Raw genomic sequence first — 23,987 nt, forward strand, 5'->3', positions numbered from 1 at the left:
ACACCCACTGATCAGATGTTATTACAGGTGAATTTGCCTTTTCTAGAATTTTATATGAATGGAATCATCCCATATGCATACTTTTTTGTATGGCTCTTTTCACCCATCATGATGCGTTTGAGGCTCATTCATATTATAGTTTGTTCCTTCTTATTGCTGAGTACTATTCAATTTTTTTTTGGCCGCACCGCACAGCATGCAGGATATTAGTTCCCCGACCAGGGATCAAATCCCAGCCCCCTGCATTGGAAGCATGGAGTCTTAACCACTGGACTACCAGGGAAGTCCCCATTCACCTTTTGATGGACATTCGTTTGCTGTTTCTAGTTTGGGGCTATTACAAACAAAGCTGCTATGAACATCCGTGTCCATGTCTTTGTGTGGACACATATTTTCATTTCTCTTGGGCAAATACCTGAGTGGAATGTCTGGGTCATACAAAACTTTTTAAGAAACTGCCAAACTGTCTTAACTTTTGTTTAACTTTTTAAGAAACTGCCAAACTGTCTTCCAAAGTGGCTGCACTGTTTTACATTCCCACCTGCCATGTATGAGATTTCCAGTTGCTCCACATCCTCGCCAGCACTTAGTATGGTCAGTCTCTTTAATCTTAGCTCTCCTAGTGGGTGTGAAGTGGTGTCTTCCCACTCATTTCCCCAGTGGCCAAGGATGTTGAGCATCTTTCATGTGCTTATTTCTATGCCATCTGTATATTCTCTATGACAAAGTGTCCACTCAAATCCTTTGCTCCTTTTTAAGTTGAGCTGTTTTCTTATTATTGAGTCTTGAGAATTCTTTACATATGCAGGATACAATCCCTTTATCAGATGTGTGATTTTCAAAGATTTTTCTCCCAGTCTGTGGCTTGACTTTCATTCTCTTAACAGGGTTTTGCACAGACTCTTAGCTGCAAATCCCAACCACTCCCATTAATCCTCCCACCTGTCTTCGAAGGGCAGTGATAATCATCATCCTCTCTTTTTCCCAAGAAGCAAACAGCCTTAGAGAAGGGGAAGCCCCATGACCTGTCAATGTCAGAGTGAGGATCAAACCCATTTCTGCTTAACTCCAAGCCCCACAGACTTCACCCACTGCCTCTATCTCCCACTGGTGAGCAAGGGCTGCCATGAGCCTCATTCTCCTGGAAACTCCATGCGTCTCTAAGTTCACAGGACTCCCATTGTGTCGTGAGGCCAAAAGAGCAAGAATGAATCAGACAAGCCATCAGGGTTCTTTCACAACAGATTTATTTCCTGACCCTTCACGTTGAGCCTTGATGGACATGCGAGAGGAGGAATTTGGGGGCCCTACAGCCTCAGGACCCACCTAGCTCCCAGATCAAGGCACTTTCCCAATAGCTGGGCAACACCTGGAACCCCAACAATCCCACACCGCTCTGACACAGCTGCAGGCTGATGCCCTGAGCATGCTCTGAGCACCCGTGTGCAAAGGGCAGCCCCAAGCTGGGCTGGTCTGGGCCCCAACCCCATCTGAGAATGGCCATGCCCGACCCACCTACCCCTCTCAGATGTCCTGGTGACCTAGGCTGAGATGAAGATGGCCAGGAGGGGCGCTCAGCTCCCATCCCCCTCGCACACCCTGAATCAAGTTCCCAGCCTGTCTAGCAGCAGCACAAGGTTTGGCACATAGTAGGCATGTGTTTGTTGAATGACTGAGTGAGTGGCAATGAAGGATGCCAGCATGAGGGAGGTCTCATGGAGCTTCCCAGGTGCAACAGTGAGTTCTTGGAGCCCCTGGGCAGAGCCAGATCTTGGAACACCTGCCCAGCCAAGCTGCATTTCTTTGGTTTAGGAACAACCTGAAGCCAAGGATCAGAACAAGTCTTCCCCACCCTCCATGCTCTCAAGTCTGGCTTAGACATGTCTACTGAAGGCCTCCTTTGTGCCAGGTAACTTGTGGGGTTCTCCGGTCCACAAACACAAAAGATCTAAAATGCAAAGCCATTTTTATGCACGATGAACATCCACCAAGGCCTCCCCTCCTGACTGCATTGTGCTTCTGAGCTTAGAAAGCTGGTTCACGTCCAGCCTCACATCAGCCCTTGCATACAGAATGGGGTGAGGAGCCACTATATAGATGGGGCACGCAAGGCTCAGAGCAGGAGGCAACTTGCCCAGGGATGCCCAGGAGAAGTTGGCAAGAAGAGACGTGGAAACCACAGCAGCTACCTTACAGCAGACACTCAGTATAACGTTCGTCAAACGAATGAGTCTCAACATGGCTTGAAATTCTTTTGGAGTCAAGGTGTAATTTTAGAGAGGAAAGAATAGAACCAAGAACATAACTGCCAGGGTTTCCGGCTGGAGCTGCTGCTGGGATTCTGTGAACTGCCCCCTGCCAAAGCTATAACTCCATGGGGACCTGGCAGAAAGAGAAAGGGACCCCCCCCCATTCCTACAAATGCCCTTCACCCCCATATCTCATTTAACCCCCGCATCAGCCCTGGAGGGTGGGCTAATGGCTCCAATTTGTAGATGGGGAAGTAGAGGCCTGGAGAGGGGAGAACTGAGCCCAGGTCCTGGGTCTGGGTCCTCTCCTTGGTGCCCTGAATGCCCCCAGGGCTGCCCTCTAATCTGCCTTCTTGGTTTTTTTCTTCCTGGAGCCCTCACTCAGCTCCTCCTTGGACTTGGTGGGCAGGGCTGAGTGCGAGGAGCCGGGCCCACTGCCGCCCTGGGATCCACCGTGGTTGTCATGGTGATGGTCGTTCCCCCAGTCCGACCCAAACAGCACAGGGCAGACGTAGCCTTCCAGAACATCAAAAGGGGAACTGTGGGAGTGAGTGGCCATCAGGAACACCTGAGGTGGTGTGGCAGAGGGACAGGAGAGGCGAGAGAGCCAGAGGGAGAATGAGGCAGAAGCAAAGTGGGGGGTTGAGGGGGAAAGAGAGAGAAGGTCAGCCAGGTCAAGGGCAGAGGGAGCCCAGACCCAGCCTTCTGGCTGCATGCACCGCTAAGAAGGTGACCAAGTGTCCTGGGTTTTCTGGGATGTGAGATTTTGGTGCTAAAAACCCAGGCACACCAGGACAGTTGGTCACCTTTTCCCCAGGAGTATTCCCCCACACACACCTGGGCTCAGAGAGGAGCTCTGTTTGGCTTGGGGTCGCTCACTCCCTTTCCCTATGTGATGGCCTGTGGTCCCTTCCCAGGGAGCCAGCAGCGAAGCTCCTCAGCTCCACGGGGAGGGAAGAGTGCATGACCCCAGAAGACCTTTCCTGGGTAGGGGGTGACCCTAACTCAAGGCCTGAGGGTCAGACCAGCACCATTCCTGGTCCAGCCCGCTCTCCATGCCCGAGGCACAAGGCCCTGATACTCCAAACAGACTCGGTACACTCCTGCCCCCATCTTGGCCTTTGCCCATGCTGGGCCGTCTGCCTGGAAGACCTTGTTCTGTTCACCGCCATCCCCACCTGCTGGACACTAATCTTCTCATACCCTTCTCCCATGCGTGAACCTACTGACAAGCTCCCCACCCCTTGACCTTAGGGCTGTCCTTTCCCCAGACACTCAAGGCTATGAGTCTAAGCTCCTTATCCTCAGCCTGGGAGGTTTGGGTCGGCGTCAGGACAGGAAGACTTACCTTACAGGATACCATGAACATGGTGAAGATGAAGATGAGGCTGGCTTTGGACACTGGGAGCCAGCGGGTCTGCTGGAGGGTGAAGAGGATGGCTCCGTACAGGCTGGCCTTGGTGGGGCTGGAGGGGGTAGCTGTGGTTACTGGGAGGTTCTGCATGGCTCAGGCCTCTGTACCCCTGTCCCAGGCCCCCTTCTCTGCCCACCCCTGCTGGTCCCAGCACCCATCCCAGCTTCTCCAGAGTGCGTGGTGAGAAGTTGCCCATGTGACATGGATGAGGTGGTATCCCCCTGTACAGTAAAGAGCTATCTTGGCCCCAAAAGAGGTCTCTCCTTTGCCCTGCTCCTGAAAGGTATCCATTAAGCCCCGGGAACGTCCTGTCTGATAGGAGTGTCTTTGTTTACCTGGGGATTTGGGGTCATACCAGATGGTAATGGTGTGATTTAGGGTGGGGTCTTGGGCCACATGGTATCAGCTGAACCTCTGGAGGGACTGGAGACTGAGGTCAGCCACGCGGGCAGTCAGCTATGTCTGTGTGACCAAGCCCCAGTAAAGCTCCTGAACACCAGGGCTCAGGGGGGCACTACTGGTTGGCAATCTTCAGCGCATACAGTCACACATGGACGCTGGGAGAAACAGATGCTGTCCACACAGTTCCATTGAGAGAGGACAGTGTGAAGCTTGCGCCTAGTCTCTCCCTGGATACTGCCCCACATGTCTTTACCTTTGCCATTTTTAATCTGTAATAAACCATAATCCTAAGTATAATGGCTTGGCCAAGTTCTGTGGGTCCTTCTAGCAAATTGTCAAACCTGAGGGTGGTCTTGGGGGGACTCCTAAACAGTGCACTCCCCCAGAAGGTGGGATTACAACACACAGTTCTTCTTAATTTTCCTTTTCTTCCTTGAAGAATAGGCTTCCGATATTTTGACTTGCCGCAGAAGACAGACCAGTGACTTCTGTTTCTGATGTCTGTCGCTCACTGCGCGTACTTAATGATGATAATTCGACCTGGTATTTCCAAAGCACGCACCAGGAACCAGGGTCAGAGGGGTTATGTGTGTGATGGAGTCTTCACACTCAGCTGATGAGGCAGAAATAGAATCTGAGAGGGGAAGCCACTTGCCCTCTTAGTAGCAAGGGACACAATGGTCTGAGCCCCCATTTCCCTGTCCATGAACTGAGTGTGGGAACAGACCTTTCATGGGGATAAAATGAGATACAGTTATGTTTTCCAACATATGAAATGGGAGATAGTTTTCATTGGCATATGGGTGAGCCTTTTAATGTTGTCCTATTTTAATGGCAACAGCTTTATTGTAGATTGGGAGAAAATTTAACTAGCTTGAATCTTTAGGTCTTTTAAAAATGTATTAGGCTAAATGCCCTGTGGGGTCCTGGGTTGAGTCCTGTATGTTGCCATCTGGCCCTGCCCAGTGTTCCCCACTTAGCCCCAGCCACACTCCTCGCCCACACTCTGTGTTCTACATCCTGAATCCCTCACTTCCCACCCACAATCTGTACCCTGACCCTGCAGAACCAGGCAGAATCGTTGCTCTTTTCTGACTTGATAGTTGGCAGAGGTGCTGGCCTCTGTCCAGAAGCTCCCTCTTTGCCAGAAAACTCCTATTCACTCTTCAAAACCCAAATCAAGTGTCTCATCACCCTGTAACGCTGCCTGCCCCTGCCCCCTAGGTAGTGTTAGGGCTCTACCTCTGGGGTCCCCCAGCCATGGTCTCTGGAAGATTCTGGAAGGAGAATCAGGGGCTGAGACTTCCAAGTTACCAGGAGTATCCAACCCAGGGTCAGGCCCAGGGAATAGGGAGGATGGGATACTCACAAGGACATGTGCAGAATCTCGTTGGTCTCTGGCTTCCAGACCCCTCGGAGCAGCTGCTCAAAGTTGGACATGAGGGCGACACCAGAGCCTATGGGACAGGGTACTTCTAAGCAAGCCCGCCACCTCCAGCTCCCTGCTCTTCTTGGTTGAATTCCCAAGGAAGCAACTTCTTTGCTTCTGGAGTCTCCTCCAGAGGGATACTGAGCCTGGGGTGTATGATCATCAGTTGCAGGTGGGGGAACTGAGGCCCAGAGAGGGGACAGTCTTGCTGAGGGTCACACAGCACATTTGGAGCAAAACCAGCATGAAGTAATCAAGGTCATATCCCACCTGCAAGGTATGTCTTGGACAAATCTGGGTTGTCTGCCCTGATGCTCCCAATCCAGGACCCTGAGCTGTGCATGAGGCTTCCAGAGGGCTCCCCACCCCCAGCCTCTCTTCTCCTCTGGGTTCTGAGCTTTCAACCTTTCTCAAGCCACTTGCCCTCTGGAAGGCATGTCATACCCCTGGGGAATTTACTCTGTAGTACAGGCTTCCTGGAGAGAGAATGAGACCCACGTCAAGATTTCTGGTTAAATTTCTAGAAGAATCTTCCCATTTACCCCAAATGTATTGGCTAAAGAGGCTTGGACACCCACTCCAGGAGTGGTTGTGCTCACTGGGATGCCTGATATGCACCACTGGACCAGGGGTTTGCATCTTGGATGATTTTGCCCCCAAGGAAGCATTTGGCAATATCTGTAGACATTTTTGGTTGTCACAACTGGGGAGGGGGCTGCTACTGGCAACTAATGGGTTGAAGCTAGGGATGCTCCTCAACATCCTATAATGCACAGGACAGCCCCCACCACAGAGCATGATCCGGCCCTAAATGTCAGTGGTGCTGAGGATACTGTGACTCAATGGATGATGATTCTAGACGCAGGCATTTTGGGGGTACCCACTTTGGTGAAGAGGAAGCAGGGATTCGGTGCCCAGTGGTGTTTAGCACCTGCTCAAGCCTTCTTTCCCTGCCTTCCTTTTACTCCTTGGTCCACCACTGCAACTATTACTGTTGAATTATCTATTTCTCCTTTAACTTCCCTCGATTTTTGCTTTATGTATTTTGGTGCTCTGTTTTTAGGTGCATATATGTTTATAATGGTTATATCTTCTTAGTGGATTGACCCAACATTATAAACTGTCCCTCTATATTTTTAGTAATATTTTTTTGTCTCAAAGTCTATCTTGGTCTACCTCTTAGCATAAATGGAGGAGGATAATAAGGAGGGCTCCAAAGTTGTTAGGAACGTGGATGTTGAATTCAGAGGACTTGGAGTCAAACCCAGCTGTGCCCCCATAGCCATGTGACCTTGGGCATGTCATTTCATTTCCCTCCTCTGTAAAAAGAGATGATGTTAGCCTTCTCCTAAAGGAGAGTCTTAAGGATCAAATGAGAAAAGATGCACAAAGGCCTCAACTCAAAACTTTCCCTGGGTCAGGGATCTTAACCTGGAGTCTATGAACCCAGACAGGAAACAGAAGTACATCTTCATTTTCACATCTCTCGCTGAAATCCAGCCTTTCCTTCCATCATGAAGGGAGGCAGTTACCTTAGCAGGATTTGCAAGTTTGTGATTCTGTCACCAACAGAGTTCATGGATGTTTTTCTTTTCACATTCCCATTGTTGCAGATGGTGGTTTCAAAATATCATTTGTGCTCAACACCACTTCAAAAGTCTGAGAGTTATTAGGAGCCAGTGTAAGGTCTGCTATTTAATCACTAGTAAAGATGGATAAAGCTACTACAGCATATTTTTTTAAAAATTTTATAACTACTTTAGAATAATAGGCTTCCTTTATTCTCCTATATATTTTACTTTATGCATTTAAAAGACATAAAAGGGTCTGTAGGCTTTACTGGGCTGATTAAAGGGCTGTAGTCCACAAAGCTTAAGAACCTCTGTAGTTACAGGGGTATGATTTCCTCTCTAGGAGGCATTTGGCAATGTCTGGAGACATTTTAGGCTGTCACACTGGTAGGTGCTACAGGCGTCTAGTGGGTGGAGGCCAGGGACGCTGCTCAACATCCTACGATGCACAGGACGGTCCCCACCACAGAGAATGGTCCAGCCCCAGACGTCAGTAGGGCCACAGTTGAGAAATCCTGCTCTAGAGACATCAGCTATCATTGCTTCGTTGTCCTATTTACCTTTGATAGTTAAATTTCTGGAAGAATCTTCTCATTTACCCTAAAGGTGTCTGCTGATGAGGAGGCTGGACTCCTGCAGCCGTCCTGACATCCCTTAGCCCAGAGCAATGGCTGTGCCAGCTGGGGTGCCCGATACGTCCCACTGAGCAGGGGTTCTCAACTGGGGTGCTTTTCCATTGTTCTCATCATGGTCCTGTTTACCTTTGACCCAGCCAGTGGCGATCATGACGAACCACCCGTGGTGGTAGTGGTGATGCGCGTGATGGATGCCCACGGCGATCTTGCGGACTCTCACCACCTCCTTCATGGCCACGAAGATGAGTTTCACCGGCAGGAAGCAGACACACTTGTAAAAGAGGTCCAAGGGGCAGAAGAAAATCAAGTACCTTTGGGGAGAAAATGCCAAGCCTCAGGGGGAGACAGAGCCTGGGGCCCCTCGGAGATGAGGTTGTGTCCAGACCCTCGCTCTCACTTGCCAGGCTCAGGACAGCTGGGCAGTGGAAAGTGGTGGGTCAGGACCACTGTGGAGGTTGTGCTGGTGGGTCCTAGTTCCTCCAACCTCCCGCCTCCCCACTCCCAGGTGGCAGGGTCACCCTGCCCGCCTGCTCTGCTCTCCCACATCCCGCCAGACGAGTGGTGCTTACCAGACTGCGGAGGCCAGCAGGATGCTGGAGTTGTTGCTGAAGTAGTCGACCAGGGGCTCCCCGAGGAGCAGATCAGCCAGGATGTAACTCCCGAAGCAATGCAGCATGGCACACAGCCAGGATGCCATGGGGTGGCGCCGGGACAGCTCGACTGCTCCTGAGGGGCATGGGGCACCCCCCCACCATCACCAGGGCATCTGGGACATGCTTCACCCTTTATGCCCTCTGTTCAGCCCATCCTAGTTCAGCTGCCTTCACGGACTGCCCACCCAATGCCTTGCAGTTTGCCCATTTCAGAGGAAGAACCAAGGCTCAGAGAGGGTTGCACACATGTCTGAGGTCACACAGAGAGAAGGCAGAACCAGGCTGGGGCTCTTTCCTCCGAGCTCAGACAGGTGGCAATAACAATAACACCAGCTCACATTTAGCAAGCATTCCCAGGTCTCAGACACTGGGTTTAGCATTTATAGGAAGGACGTTAAATCTTCATTGATAACTGCAGCCAAGTGATCACTCTTATTATCCCCATGAGGAGACTGAAGCTTGAAGAGAGAGGACAACATGCAGTTGGGAGAGCTTTGACGCAGCTACTCCTGCCTTGGGCTGATGCCAAGATCCTTATAAGCTTACACCTGTACTTTTGGTCTCTCCTTATTTAAAGAAATTTTTATGTGCGTGGTAAAATATACATAAAATGTACCACTCTAACCATTTTAAGTGTACAGTTCAGTGGCATTAAGCACATTCATGTTGTTGTGAAACCATCCCCATCATCCATCTCCAGAGCTTTTCACCTTGCAAAACTGAAACTCTGTCCCCATTAAACACTAACTCAGACTTCCCTGGTGGCACAGTGGTTAAGAACCTGCCTGCCAATGCAGGGGACACAGGTTCAAGCCCCGGTCTGGGAAGATCCCACATCCCATGGAGCAACTAAGCTCGTGCACCACAACTACTGAGCCTGCGCTCTAGAGCCCGTGCGCCACAACTACTGAAGCCCGTGCACCTAGAGCCCGTGCTCCGCAACAAGAGAAGCCACCGCAATGAGAAGCCCGCGCACTGAAATGAAGAGTAGTCCCCGCTCGCTGCAACTAGAGGTAGCCCACGTGCAACAACGAAGACCCAACGCAGCCAAAAAAAACACTAACTCTCCATTCCTCCCTCATTCCAGTCCCTGATGCCTACCACCCTACTTTTTGTCTCTATGAACTTGACTACTTTATAGACCTCATGTAAGTGGAATCATACAGTACTCGTTGTTTTGTGACTGGATTCTTTCACTTAGCATAATGTCCTCAAAGTTCATCCACATCATAAGATGTGTCAGAATTTTCTCCTTTTTAAGGCTGAATAATATTCCATTGGATGGATCTACCACATTCTACATATCCATTCATCCATCAATGGACATTTGGGTTGCTTACACCTTTTGGTTATTGAGAATAGTGCTGCTAAGAACATGAACATACAAATATCTGTACGAGTTCCTGCTTTCAATACTTTTGGGTATATTCCAGATGTGGAATTGCTGGATCAAATGTTAATTCCATTTTTAATTTTTTGAGAAACTTCCATACTGTTTTCCACAGCAACTGCCCCATTTTACATTCCCATCAGTAATGCACAAGTGTTCCAACCTTTCCACCTCCTCAGCAATACCTGTTGTTTTCTCTTTTTTAGGAATAGCTATGCTGATGGGTATGAGGTGATATCTCATTGTGGTTTTGATTTGCATTTCCCTAGTGATTAGTGATATTCAGTACCGTTTCATGTGCTTATTGGTCATTCCTATATCTTCTTTAGAGAAATGTCTATTCAAGTCTTTTGTGTATTTTTTTAAAAATTGGGTTGTCGTTCTGTTGTTAAGTTGTGCTCTTATGGAGAATGTTCATTTGCTGGGTAAAGAGCTTCGATTGGCCCCAGATAGGAAGGCACAGAAGAAATTTGAAAGGTGGAGCTGAAGAGCTCTGGAGCCCTATCTTTCTGGGGGAGAGCCATCAGTGCAGAGGGAAGTCACCAGGTATTGGTACTGAAGGGGACAGTGCAGGGCATGCCCACATGTGAGGAACCATGTAGAAAGAGCAATGAGCAAAGCTGGATAATGGAGTCCTTGAAGGCAGAATTATACTAACAGGGTGAGGAGGGAGAGAGGGCATCCCATGCTAGCAGCATGGAAGGAACAAAGACACAAGCAAAAATGGCCAAGCAAAAATGCCACTTCCTCCAGGAAGGCTTCCTTGCTCTACTGAGCCAGTCACTCCCGACTCTGGGCTCCCACCACCCCGTGGACTCCACCCCATTTTGGGTCTTGGTACTTTATTCAATTTTTCACATAGAATAACAGAAAGTAGATTAGTTGTTGCTTAGGGCTGGAGGGGATGCGGGAGATGGGAGGGTAAAAGCTAGAAGATCCAGCTTGGAGGAGATAGTTGCACAATTCTGTGAATATACTAAAAACCAGTGAATGGGATGATATAAATGGGTGAATTGGGTGGTATATGAATTAACTCTCCATAAAGCTGTTAAAAAATAAAGGATAACAAAGAAAAAAAATGTAACAGTTCACAGTTTCTGCAACTGAAGATAAACATTCATAAATGATACTAAAGTGAGTCTTCTTGTAAACCCAAGGCAAGAAAATGCAAAAGACTGGACTAACTTAGCGAATAGAAATAGGGACCCCACACCTAAGGAAGATGGCTCAGTGCATTGGTTTCCAACTTGGCTGTACATCAGTTACCTGGGGACTTTACAAACACCAGATGCCTGCGCCCCATCCCAGAGGGTCTCGGTTTGTCGGTGTGGGATATGGCTGGGCTTGTGGATTTTTAATTCTCCTAGGTGATTCCTTTGTGCAACAAAGTTGAGCACCACAGAGATAGGGGAATGAACTGGCCCATGTCCTGACATCCTGCAGCCTTGATAACCCAAGAAAGACCTCCATGGTCTGAGAGGATGGGCTCCCAAGAGCAATGGTTTTCAAACTGTGTTCCTGGGAACCGTGAGGGTTTGCAGGGGCAAAGGAGAAACCAAGCAGGTATGTCCTGGGTCTTCCCCCCTGTTTCAACCAGAGCACAACTTTGTTTACTGCTTCTTCTCAGAGTTCGGCATAAGATTTTGTTTGAAAAGGAGAATCTGGTATTCACACAGTCGTGCATGCAAATATTCATAGCAGCTTTATTTGTAAACAACCCAAACGGCTTCAATGGGTGAATGGATAAACAAACCATGGTACATCTGTACCATGGAATACTACTCAGTAACGAAAAAGGAATAAACCAGAGATACACAAAACAACCCAGACAGATCTCAACAGTGTGATGCTCAGCGAAAACTGCCAATCTCAGAAGGTTATGTACTGTATATGATTCCATTTATATAACATTCTCCAAGTGACCAAACCATAGGGATGAGTGGCAGAGAGCAGATCAGTGGTTACCAGGGGTTAGGGTTCAAAGGAAGATCTAACTACAGAGGGGCATCACAGGGGAGTTTCTTTGGAGTGTCAGAACCATTCTGTATCCTAATCGTGGTAGTGGTTACTCCAATCTACACATGTGATAAAATTTCAAAGGACTATATTTTTTAAAGTCCATGTAAAAACAACTGAATAAAGTCTGTAGTTGTTGTTAATGGTATTATTCTGATGCCAATTTCCATGTTTTAATAATGAGCTACCATTAGGTAAGATGTTGTCATTGGGGGAAGCTGGGTGAAGGGGACTTGGAAACTCTTTGCTCCATTTTTGCAACTTCTGGGAATCCCCCTGGTGGTCCAGTAGTTAGGACTCAGCACTTTCACTACCGGGGGTTCAATCCCTGGTTGGGGAATTAAGATCCTGCAAGCTGTGGCATGGCCACGGAAAAAAAAAAAAAAGAACCCATTTTTGCAATTTCTTATGAGTCTTAAACTCTTGCAAGATAAACTGTATTTTAAGATCCCAAATTAAAATGAAGGCAGGAGGTCTAGTTCTTTAAAACCACGTTTACAAAAAACACTAGAGGTACAGGGTTAATTTCTATTAGTCAAATCATACACTTTATACTACACACTTAAATCTTTTGAATCTTTTTTTTTAAAAACATCTTTATTAGAGTATAATTGCTTTACAATGGTGTGTCAGTTTCTGCTTTGTAACAAAGTGAATCAGTTATACATATACATATGTCCCCATATCTCTTCCCTCTTGCATCTCCCTCCCTCCCACCTTCCCTATCCCACTCCTCTAGGTGGTCACAAAGCACCGAGCTGATCTCCCTGTGCTATGTGGCTGCTTCCCACTAGCTAACTATTTTACATTTGGTAGTGTATATATGTCCATGCCACTCTCTCACTTTGTCCCAGCTTACCCTTCCCCCTCCCTGTATCCTCAAATCCATTCTCTAGTAGGCCTGCATCTTAGGACAATAGTAGCATAAAGATAGAACCTAACTATCTCAAAAGATTCAAAAGGAAGAAATGGACAAATTCTTTTGAATCTTTTGAGATAGTTAGGTTCTATCTTTATGCTACTATTGTCCTCATCTTCTACAGCCACACCCCTGAGTTGGCACCTGGGTGTCTCCTGGTGTGACGACTTATTTCATCATCTTGATTCCTTCCCTCCCCCACTAATTTCATTTTCCAGAGAATGAATTTAGGATTAAGTCATAAGACACAGCTACTTAGCTCTCACAGCCAGAGCTAGTACCAATGACTCTATTTTTTATTTTTTAAGTTTTATTTTAAATTTTATTTTATTGAAGTATAGTTGATTTACCATATTGTGTTAATTTCTGCTATACAGCAAAGTGATTCAGTTATACATGTATAAACATTATTATTTTTCATATTCTTTCCCATTATTGTTTATCACAGGATATTGAATATACTTCCCTGTGCTATATATGCTATACAGTAGGACCTTGCTGTTTATCCATCCTATATATAACAGTTTGCATCTGTTAATCCCAAACTCCCACTCCTTCCCTCCCCCTACCCCCACCCTCCCGTCAACCACAAGTCTGTTCTCCAAGTCTGCTTTTTTCTGTTTTGTAGATAAGCTCATTTGTGTCATATTTTAGATTCTACATATAAGTGATATCATATGGTATTTGTCTTTCTCATTCTGACTTACTTCACTTAGTGTGATAATCTCTAGGTCCATCCATGTTGCTGAAAATGGCATGATTTCATTCTTTTTTATGGCCAAGTAGTATTCCCCAATGCCTCTCTTTAATAAACAATTTACTTAATCCAATGAAAACTCTACTCAATGTGGATGTGAGATGACAAGCTTACAATATGTAATCTATTAGTCAAAAGGCTAATCAAAAGAAATAATTAGTTCAGGTTTTGGGAGTTTGGGGGGAAAGTTTCTCTTTGTTTCTAGAGATTGGATGCCTTTTGTCTCTAAATTGTCAAATCTGAATGCTTGGCCTCTTTATGCTGTGTACTAAGTGTGAAGCTATTGACATAAATACCTGTATATACTATTGATACACTCAACAAGTTGACTTGATCTTAATCCTTCGGTGACTACAGGGACCTTATCAGTCTTATCTGCTGCTGAACCATCCCCTTCCCCTGACCTGGTGTGCTTGGCACTGTGCCTGATACATGGTAGTTACTCAATAAATAATTGTTAGTGAAAGAACTGTCCACATGGAGGTTACATTCTAGCAAATGTGGACTGAACACTCCTAGGCACTGAGGTTGTGTTGGGCACTTTTGGTTACATTATAACAACAACTTCCCCTGCTCCCTTTATTTATTGAGTTACTTCTTTTTTTTTTTAAATTGAGTTACTATTGTGTCCCAGGCAACTACATACCTTCACACCATCCTCAAGGCTTCAGCGTCAGAGCCCAGGCTTTCAACCACAGGTAATGTAGGGATCAATATCCCTGCCTATAGTGAGTTATAGGAGGGACCCCCCCCCAAATTCATGTCCATCAGAACCTCATTTGGAATAGGGTCTTTGCAGATGCAAATAAGGTAAGGATCTCAAGATGAGATCATCCTGGAGCATCTGGGTATGTCCTGAATCCAATGAGAGTGTTCTTATAAAAGACAAAAAAAGGAGACACAGACACAAAGAAGAAGGTGTTGTAAGTTGAACTCACAAGAAGATATGTTTAAGTCCTTACCCTTGGTATCTGTGAATGTGACCTTATTTGGAAATAGGGTCTTTGCAAATGTAATTAAGTTAAGATGAGGTCATTAGGTGGGCCTTAATCCAAGGTCTGGTGTTCCTTATAAGAGGAGACAGATCACAGGGAAGAAGGCCATATAAACAAGGAGGTAGAGACTGTAGTGATGCATCTACAAGCCATGGAACCCCAAGGATGCTAGCCACCTCCAGAAGCTAGCAAGAGGCATAGAAAGATTCCTTCCTAGAACCATCAGAGAGAACATGGCCCTGCTGACACCTTGCTTTTGGATTTCTAGCTTCCAGAACTGTGAGACAATACATTCCTGTTTTAAGCCACCCAGTTTGTGGTACTTCATTATGGCAGCCAAAGGAAATTCATACAGAAGGCCATATGAAGACAGAAGCAAAGACTGGACTGATGTATGTATAAGCCAAGGAATGCCAAGGATTGCTGGAAGACACCAGAAACCAGGAAAGAGGCATGGAAACATCCTCCCCTAGAGCCTCCAGAAGGAACCAGACACCTTGACTTTGAACTCTGGCCTTCAGAACTGCGGAGAATAAATTTCTATTGTCCTAAGCCCTCTAGTTTGTGGCCATTTGTTATGGCAGCCCTAGGAAATTAACATAGCATCTGACAGATGAGGCAACAGAGTCTCCCCAAGGTCAATGGCTTACCAAGATCACCCAGGCATTCAGTGAGTATTTTTGACCTCTGACCATGTGCTGGGCTCTTGCTAGGCACTGGGGATGCAGCCATAGCAAGAGCTGGTTCAGGCATTACCTTTGTGGGGCCCATAGTGTGGTAGAGAGGCAACATGGTTAAATAATCCCACAAATGAAGGTTAAACCTCATAAGGGAGAGACACATGGTGCTTTGAAGGGTTTAATTGGGGAACTGTCCTAGCTAAGGAGGTCAGACTTCATTTAGGAAGTGGCACTTAAGCTGAGATCTGAACAATGAGCAGGGATTTCCTAGAGGATGGGGGTGGAGGCGTGAAGATGATCCAGGCAAAGGGAGAGCATGGGAGAAGGTGGAAGGGGGAGGAGAGAGGAAACCTAAGAGCTAAGGGGCAGTCAATGCCAGATACACTGGTCTGGTCAGCATGGGCTGGATATCCAGCAAAGCAAGTGACCAAGCCAGGGCCACACCAACCCCACACCTTTCAACATGGCATCCAAGCCTCTTTCCCAGGTTCGATGTCCAATGTTCTAAGCCCGTGTTGGGGAAAGAAACCTGAAGTCCACTGTACTCCATAGAAGGAGCTGCCTTCTTCTTCTCGAATCAGTCAACCTCACAGAGAAGTGGGGAGGGGACTATCTGCCCCTCCTCCAGAGGGAAAAAGTCCAGGTTTCCCTTGTACACACACAGTTGGGAGGGTCGATAGGCATAACCAGCTTGGAGGCAATTTGGCAATACTGAGGAAGCCAGGAGCTGTGAGTCGCCTGTGCCCCAGCAATTCGGCTCCTCACTATTTGCTCAAAAAGAAACTAGTGCATGTGGGCACAGAGACATGGGGAGGGGGATTTCACTGCCATACTGTTACAACAGGAGAAAAGTGGAGTCTACTGTTTCTTAGTGAGGGAGTAGAGTCACACAAAATGGAATACCGCAGAGGAGATATTTAAAAATGAATTAGATCCAGATCCGGGCTCCTCAGCCTCAGCACTGCTGATGTATGGGGCAGAATCATTCTCTGCTGCAGTGGGGGCCATCCTGTGCACTGCAGGACGTCAAGCAGCATCCCTGGCCTCCACTCATTGGAGGCTAGTAGCCCCCCCCACCCTGGTTGTGACAACCAAAAATGTCTCCAGATATTACCAAGTATCCCCTGAGGACAAATTCCCTTCTGGCTGAGAACCCCTGCTCTAGATGTATCAACATGGATAAATCCCATAACGTTATTGCTGAGTGAAAAGGTTAGATTGCAGAATGTTATGTTTATGTATATTTTATGTATATATGTAAAACAACACAAAATGCTCCATGCAGTTCATAGATACATAAACAGTGGTAAAGGTATACATACAGGCATGGGAAGAATATAGGCCGCCTTTAGGGCACTGGTCACATCTAGAGAGGGAGGGAGAGGAACGGATGGGGTTGGCTCTGCCTGCCACTATTTCTTTAAAAAAATAAAAAAGAAAAACAGATCTGAAGCAAATCTACATTCACATCTGGTAAGTCTGTGTAGAGAGTATGGAAGTGTCAGTGGGGATAGTTATTCTGTATGTTTGAAATATTTAATCACCAAAACTGCACAAAAACAAGGGTCCCCTTAAAGCTGATAAGCAATAAGGACTTGGGGTGCTCTCCCACCTCATCACACTGGGCTCTACAGTCTGTACCAAGCCCCCTCGTGGGCCCCTCACTACCTGCCCCCTCTCTGATGGCTGTGGATGGGGGTCCAGGAACAGGAGGTCTCATAGCCTAGGGTGGGCAGCATGGTACCATGCTGTCCTATGCACAAGAACCCACCACTAGGTTCCGGAAGACTCATGCTCATGTTCACAGCAGCACTAGTCACAATTGCCAAAAGGTGGAAATAACCCAAACGTCCATCAACAGATGAAGGATAAACTAAATATGGTCCATCCACACAATGGAATACAAGTCAGCCTTAAAGAGGAATAAAGTTCTGATACATGCTACAACATGATGAACCTCAAAAACATGCTAAGTGAAAGAAGCCAAAGACAAAAGGCCACATAATGTATGATCCCATTGTTATGAAATGTCCAGGACAGGCAAATCCATAGAGACAGAAAGCAGATTAGTGGTTGCCAGGGACAGGGGGAGGGGGGAATGGGGAGTGACTGCTAATAGGGAGAGGGCTTCCTTCTGAAGTGATAAAAATGTTCTTGAACTTATACATTACATATAGGTGGGATCATAAGACATGGCCTTTCGCATCTAGCTTCTTTCACTGAGCACAATATTTTCAAGGGTAATATTCATTTTCACTGCTGTATAGTATTCCATCATAGGAACAGATTGCAAGTTATTTATCCATTTTCTTGCATATACATTTTATAATCAGGAAACATGTCTCATAAAAGTTGTTTCAGAGTAAGTCAGCAACACTCTTCCCTTTCTCTTTACCACCCCCTTTGACTAACCACGTGTTCTTGGACAAATCATTTTTTTCTTTCTCCATCTCTTTCCTTCTGTCAGGTGGGAACCCTAATCCCTTCTTTGCCCAACTCCTAGTAGAGGTTGGAATCAAATTTTCCCTCCTCAATCTCACCCTGGAGTCACAAGCCCAAAGCGCAACTTCTCCCCGCCCTCGAGGTTATCCTGAGTCTCAACATCTACCAAGTTCCTCCATTATGAAGCCGAATGCCCTCTTCTCTCCTCTGGGGCATCTATTTAAAACGCCGCCAGCTGAGAGTTAATCCTTTCGAGCAGCTGGTGGGTCCTACAGGGGCCGGGTCAGGTGAGGCACCCATGTTTTGCAGAAATGGATACCTCTGCAACTAAAAATAACCCCCAGGGACTGAATTCTTTCCAGGGTCTTTCTTGTGCCCTCTGGGACCATAAGGCCAGGGAGGGTGGGGGTGGGGATGGGAGGCTGGGTTTTGCGGGAACAAAGTAGGCTCCTCACTATGGGTGAGGCCTGGTAGAAAAGTTACACACCTGGGTTTTGGCTCTGCTGCTCACTCTGGCGTGGCTTTGGGAAAATAACCGCCCCCGCCCCCCTCCCCCCCAAGCCTGTTTCCTCTGTTGTCAAAGGGAGAATGAAAGCACTCCCTCCACCAAGTTATATTGATGATTCAGTGCTCTGTGTATTATCACCATTATGCATTTTTTTGTAAATTGAAGGGAATTCCCTGGTGGTCCAGTGGTTAGGACTCTGTGCTTTCACTGTCAAGGGCCCGGGTTCGATCCCTGGTTGGGGAAATAAGATCCCACAAGCTGCGTGGTATGGCCAAATAAATAAATAAAACAAAATATTGAAGTTTAGTTGATTTACAATATTGTGTTAATTTCAAGTGTACAGCAAAGTGATTCAGTTATACGTGTGTGTGTATACTTTTTCAGATTCTTTTCCATTATAGGTTATTACAAGATATTGAGTATAGTTCCCTGTGCTATACAGTAAACCCTTGTTGTTTATTTTATATACAGTAGTGTGTATCTGTTACTTTCATACTGTTATTTTATCCCTCCCCCCCTTCTCCTTGGGCAACCACAATTTTGTTTTCTACGTCTGTGAGCTTCTTTTCATTATCAATACCCTCCCAGCGACCCTAGAAGGACGGGATGAGTCTCCCCATTGCTACAGATGAGAAGACTGAGGCTGGTGGGGATGTCCTGCCCCAAGGATCCACAGCAAGGCAGTGGTCAAGAAACTGCCCCCTGGCTCTTTCCCTTTGCCATGCTTCTTTTTGGTTTCTCTCGCTGAGTACTTGGGGCAGCACCAAGAAGCAGGAGAACGTGGGTTTCAATTCCAGGTTTGCCACCAAAGCACTCCCCTCTCACTGGGTGAGTTTGGTTGCTCACTCCCCTATCTGGGCCTCAGTTTAGTTATGTGTAGAATGAGGATGCTGTCTAGAGTGACCAACTGTCCTGGTTTGCTTGGGGCTGAGGGGTTTCTGGGACTTTGGGTGCTTGTCTTGGGCAAACGTGGGCGAGTTGGTCACCCAGCGCTATCATTCATCTCAGAGGGCATCTGTGAAGATGAAAAGAAATTGCTTAGTGCTTAGCAATTAGATGAGAGTTATTTCTGGAACTGAACATAAATGGAAAGTACCTGTGGGTGGAAATTTTAGTGGATGGACTTATAAAAATCAGGTCTGCCTAAGGAGGAAGGAAGAAGCCCCTATCAGGACCCTAGTTCTGACCTGTGATGGGCTCCACAACATTCCCTCTCTGGGGGTCAGCGTCCTGTCTGTGACTGGCCAGGAAGTGCTAGAAGGTTCCCCAGGGCACTTTTAGCACTGCTGCCATTCTGCACTACTTAGTGTGAGGTCCAAACATAGGAAGTGTGTTCACAGAGTTTCTCTAAGACAAGTCACCCTCTCCCAAGCCTCTGTGCTCAGCTCTCTTCCTCAGTTTCCCCCACTGTAAAATGGAATAGCAGCCCCTCCTCAAAAGGCTGGAGGGTGAGCAGTCCCCAACCCTCAGAAAGCTTATAGTTCAAACCAGAGATCAAGGAACAGTTCTCTTTGGCTCTCACAGTATTTTTTAAATGTTCAAACTGCAACCAACATGTCTTTCAATAGGTGAATAATTAAACCATGGAACATCCATGTCGTGCAATATTATTCAGCACTAAAAAGAAATGAGCTACCAAGCCACAAAAAGACATAGGGGAGCTTTAAATGTATCTTGCTAAGTGAAAGAAGCCAGTCTGAAAAGGCTACATACTGTATGATTCCAACTCTATGACATTCTGGAAAAGGCAGAACTATGGAGACAGTGTGAAAAGATCAGAGGTTGTCAGGGGTTTGGGGAGGGAAGAGGGGGGGGCGGCATGAATAGGTAGAGCTTGAGGGTAGTGAAACTATTCTGCATGATACTACAATGATGGATACATGTCATTATACGCTTGTTAAAATCCATAAAATGTAAAACACAAAGGAACCCTTATGTCAACTGCAGAGTTTAGTTGATAATGATGTTGATAATACCTGATAATAATGGTAATATGACAATAATGGTGTTGACAATAATGTTTGTTCATGGACTATAGCAAATGTTTCCACTCTGGTGCAGAATGTTGATGGTGGCGGAGGCTGTGTGGGAGGTTGGTGTGGGTGGGTAGTCAAAGTATATGGAAACTACTTTCAGTTTAACTTTGCTGTGGGTCTAAACTGCTCTAAAAAACTGTCTATTAATTTTTAAAAAGAAAAAACATGTTCAAATAGCTAACATATAAACATAGGGAGCTGCAAATCACATTTCTAGCTTCCCTTGAAAAATTAGTTCTGCTCGTTCTAGCCCCCATCAGGGAGAGATGCACATGGCTGGATCTCACCTGGGGACGGTCCTCACCTGGCTGTCTTATTGTTTTCTATATATGACCTGCCTGGCCCTTGGAAGCATTAGAGTTTGAGACTCAGTCTAGATCAATGAGTCTTAAGTGGGGATAAGTGTGTCCCCCCGCAGGGACACCAGCAATGTCTGGGGACATTTTTTTTTTCTTTTTTTTTTTATGGCCCCACCACATGGCTTGTGGGACCTTAGTTCCCCGACCAGGGATTGAACCCGGGCCCTCAGCAGTGAGAGCGTGGAGTCCCAACCACTGGACCGCCAGGGAATTCCCTGGGGACATTTTTGATTGTCACAGCTGGGGTGTGCTCATGGCATCTAGTGGGTTGAGGCCAGGGATGCTGCAAAACACCCTGAAATTCACAGGACAGCCCCTGCCACAGAGAATGATCTGTCTCTGTCATTAGTGTTGAGGTTGGGAAACACTGGTGCAGAGCCAGTTCTCATCTGGGGAACTTTAAAAAATACTGATGCTGGTACCACCCCCTGTGATTCTGATTCTAATGATGAAGGGGTGCTACCTGGACAACAAGAGTCTTAAAAGCTCCCCAGGTGACTCTAATGTGTAGCCATACTTGAGAACCACTGGTCTGGAAGGCTCTTTGCATGGGTCAGGGCTTAAGGTAGCCAGGACTGTCATTTAATCATTCATTCACTCATTCCTTCAATCATGCCGCCAGCATCCACGACTTCTTTCTTTCTTCTTGCATAGAGCTAAGAGTCCTAGAGGTGAGCCAGACCTGGCCCTCCCTGCCCTATTAAGGAGCTCCAGCCTCTTTTAGCCCATCATTTCTCAAATGTTAGTATGCTTACAGGGATCTTGTTCAAATGCAGAGTCTGTTTTAGCAGGTCTTGGTGGGGAGCCTGGCATTCTGCATTTCTTAACCAGGGGCCACAGATGCTGTTCACCTGAGGACCACACTTTGTGCTTCATCCTCATTCAGGATTCTCACAAAAGCCTGACCCAGAAAATGCCTGCATCCTGGAAAACACATTGCCCCATGCCTTACAAATAATTCTACTACCTCTCACAAGTGCCTTAGATCTGACTACTGACAAAGTTCTCAATAGATCTTCACAATAGCCAGGAAAGGGAGTCCAGGATTATTTTACCAATGAGCCCATTTCACAGATGAGCAAACTGAAGCTCATGTAAGTAAAGCAACCAGCCTGGTGTTTACTCACTGTGAGAGGCAGAACTGACTCCCAATTTGAAGATTATTCCTTAAAGCCAGCTTGGCTCTCAGGTTCACAAAATTCTTAATTTCTGTACAAGGGGTCACACATATTCTGTAACTGGTCCTGCAATCAGCACATGGATTCTGAGAAGAAACTTTTAGAGAGGCTTAGCAGGAATACCAAATTGGGGAACTAACAGTTAAGTCCAATGCCTCCCTTTTCTAAGGGTAGGCAAGTACCCCGGAGCAATCACAGTGATTCTTGGGATCGGGGTTCGAATCCCAGGGCTGTCACCTACCAGCCATGGGACCACAGGCTCCTTGTGTATGTAAATTAGCTTAGCCTCTATTTCCTATTTCCCCAGTTATGAAAGGAGGGAGTTGAATGTTGATCAGAGGAGGGGGTTCTCAACCTTGACAGCATATAGCATCCTTGGGGGAGGGGAGCTTGAAACATGAGCATGCCAGGGCCCTATCCCAGATATTCTGATTCTATTGGTCTGGAGTGCAGATGAGATGGGGGTTTAAGAACCCCCAGGAGCCTCTAATGTGCTGCTGGGGTTCAGAACCACTGAACCCTTTCAGCCGTCAGGAACCTTCAGGCTGCAGTACTTCAAGTTCAGGTGATTTACTCTGTGACTCCAGCAGAAATATCCCAACCCCCCTGCATGCTCCCAGCCAGCCCAGAGACCTCTTTCCTTCCGAGACTTGGGTCCTACATCCCTACTGGGCTCCTGCCCTTCACAATTTTCGATTTCCCAATGTGTAATAGGTTCTGTACTTGCCCAGGGGACTGGCCTGAGCCACCAGGAATTCATCTGCAGACAGGAAATACAGCCCCATGTTCAGGCTAAGATAATACAAAGCTTATTTTGCTTTGCAAAGTAACTGCTTTTCAGAAGAGCCTTTAAAGAAATAGACTCTGGCATGTGGACGAGCTAAAATAAAATGGAACAAAAACACTTGCCTGGCAGAGTATGATCTTATTTGCATAAGACTGCATTTACATCCGTAACTACAGGGGTATAAATGCAGAGAAGTGAGGTCTGGAAGGGTGGCCACCATGTCAACTGTAACTATCTCCTTTTTCCTTTGGGCTTTTCAGTTTGTTTGTTTGTTTTTCTTTCTTTTTTTAAAAAATATACACGAGCACCTATTTTTATCATCTTTAAAAAAGCTATTTCCAGAGAATATAGTGATAATTTACATCTAAGTGGGAGAAAAGATCACAAAGTTTCGGGTGATTGGTCTTTTTTCTAAAGCTAAATTCTACTGTCCATTTAGTTTGCTGGTGTGCTAGAATTATTAAAGTACTAGGAGATGAACAAGAAACACTCCCTGAACCTTGTATAAAAATAGAATGCATTCTAAAGAAGCCATTTACCATCATTTAAAAAAATGGTTAAAAAAAAAACAAACCAAAAACAAGAAGCTGGGTTTTCCCCCCAGCGATTCTCCATGAGGGTCTGGAGCTGGTGGGAGGAGGCTGACCCCAAATCATCCTGCCCTAGGGCCGGTACTGCTCAGTAAGTGGAAAGGATCCGGGCCAGACCTGGAAGAATTCCCTCTGGGCTCCGAGATCCAGCAGAGCCTTGGCCCAGGGAAAGGGAGAGGAGGTTGCCCCAGGGCCACAGCGGGGAAGGGGCACCGGTGTCACCTTCTCTGAACCAGATCACAGCCCCCAGCACTGCCGGCCCTTATATAGACGCTCAGCTGCCGTTCTGGCTCCCCGCGCCAAGGGCAAGGAGGGAGGTCACGGCTGCGGGCAGCCAGGGCGTCTGGCCGAGCCAGCAGAGCCGACCCGCCTGCGCCCTCACCACGACCTACGCCCCTCGCCCAAGTTCCTGCGACCGTACCCTGCTCGGACCCCTGACCTTCTCTCCCTGCATCCTCCCCAGCACCTGTTCCCCCTCCTCTGAGCAATCACGTTCCTTTCCTTTCCTCCAGCCTGCATCTGCTTCCCCTCCCCCAGCCCCACAATCTCAGGAGCTTCTCTCCTTGCCCTCTCTCTTGTCTCTCCCCTCTGCCCGGCCCCGTATGGGAGAACCCCATGATCCCAGCACCTGCCTGCTTCCCCAAACCGGTCCCTGGGACTGTTCCCCCACGATTCAGGCCTTTCCCCTCCTCCAGACCCCTGGGTCTACCGCCGTCCCCCTCCCCGCAATGCCAGTCCTCTCCAGCCTCCGGCCCTGGCTCACCTGGCTCATACTTGAGGTAGAGAATGGAGACGATGAAGTAGCTAAGGTCGAAGACAGGAAAGAGGGGCACCCGCGAGAAGCTGAGCGCAAGCTCGCCCAGGCTCAGCGCCGAGAGCAGCTCCATGGCGCCCGCCGGGTCCCACCCCAGCCCCCGGCCCGGTGAGTCCAGTCTCCTGCAACTGCGCCCCCCCCCACTGGACCCGCCCCCGCCCGC

At 47.2% G+C, this 23,987-nt stretch overlaps 1 protein-coding gene across 1 annotated transcript; it reads right to left on the reverse strand.

Annotated features, from left to right (window-relative positions):
* Positions 1 to 1,236: 1,236 nt before the first annotated feature.
* Positions 1,237 to 23,934, reverse strand: TMEM38A (transmembrane protein 38A). Its single transcript, XM_068536783.1, has 6 exons — positions 23,774 to 23,934; positions 8,270 to 8,426; positions 7,827 to 8,011; positions 5,435 to 5,522; positions 3,598 to 3,715; positions 1,237 to 2,817 (listed from the first exon to the last, which is right to left on the reverse strand). Exons 1-6 carry the CDS (start codon positions 23,895 to 23,897, stop codon positions 2,590 to 2,592), a joined length of 900 nt encoding a protein of 299 aa, XP_068392884.1. The 5' UTR covers positions 23,898 to 23,934; the 3' UTR covers positions 1,237 to 2,589.
* Positions 23,935 to 23,987: the final 53 nt, after the last annotated feature.

This window comes from Eschrichtius robustus, chromosome 2 (genome assembly GCF_028021215.1).
Source record: "Eschrichtius robustus isolate mEscRob2 chromosome 2, mEscRob2.pri, whole genome shotgun sequence".
In the NCBI taxonomy this organism is placed as follows: domain Eukaryota; kingdom Metazoa; phylum Chordata; class Mammalia; order Artiodactyla; family Eschrichtiidae; genus Eschrichtius; species Eschrichtius robustus.

Coding starts and splice junctions, on each gene's coding strand:
- TMEM38A (XM_068536783.1), bottom strand. CDS start 23,897: ATGGAGCTGCTCTCGGCGCTGAGCCTGGGCGAGCTTGCGCTCAGCTTC. Junction 8,427..23,773: donor CTACCTCAAGTATGAGCCAG/GTGAGCCAGGGC, acceptor CATGCCCCTCAG/GAGCAGTCGAGCTGTCCCGG. Junction 8,012..8,269: donor CTGCTGGCCTCCGCAGTCTG/GTAAGCACCACT, acceptor TTCTCCCCAAAG/GTACTTGATTTTCTTCTGCC.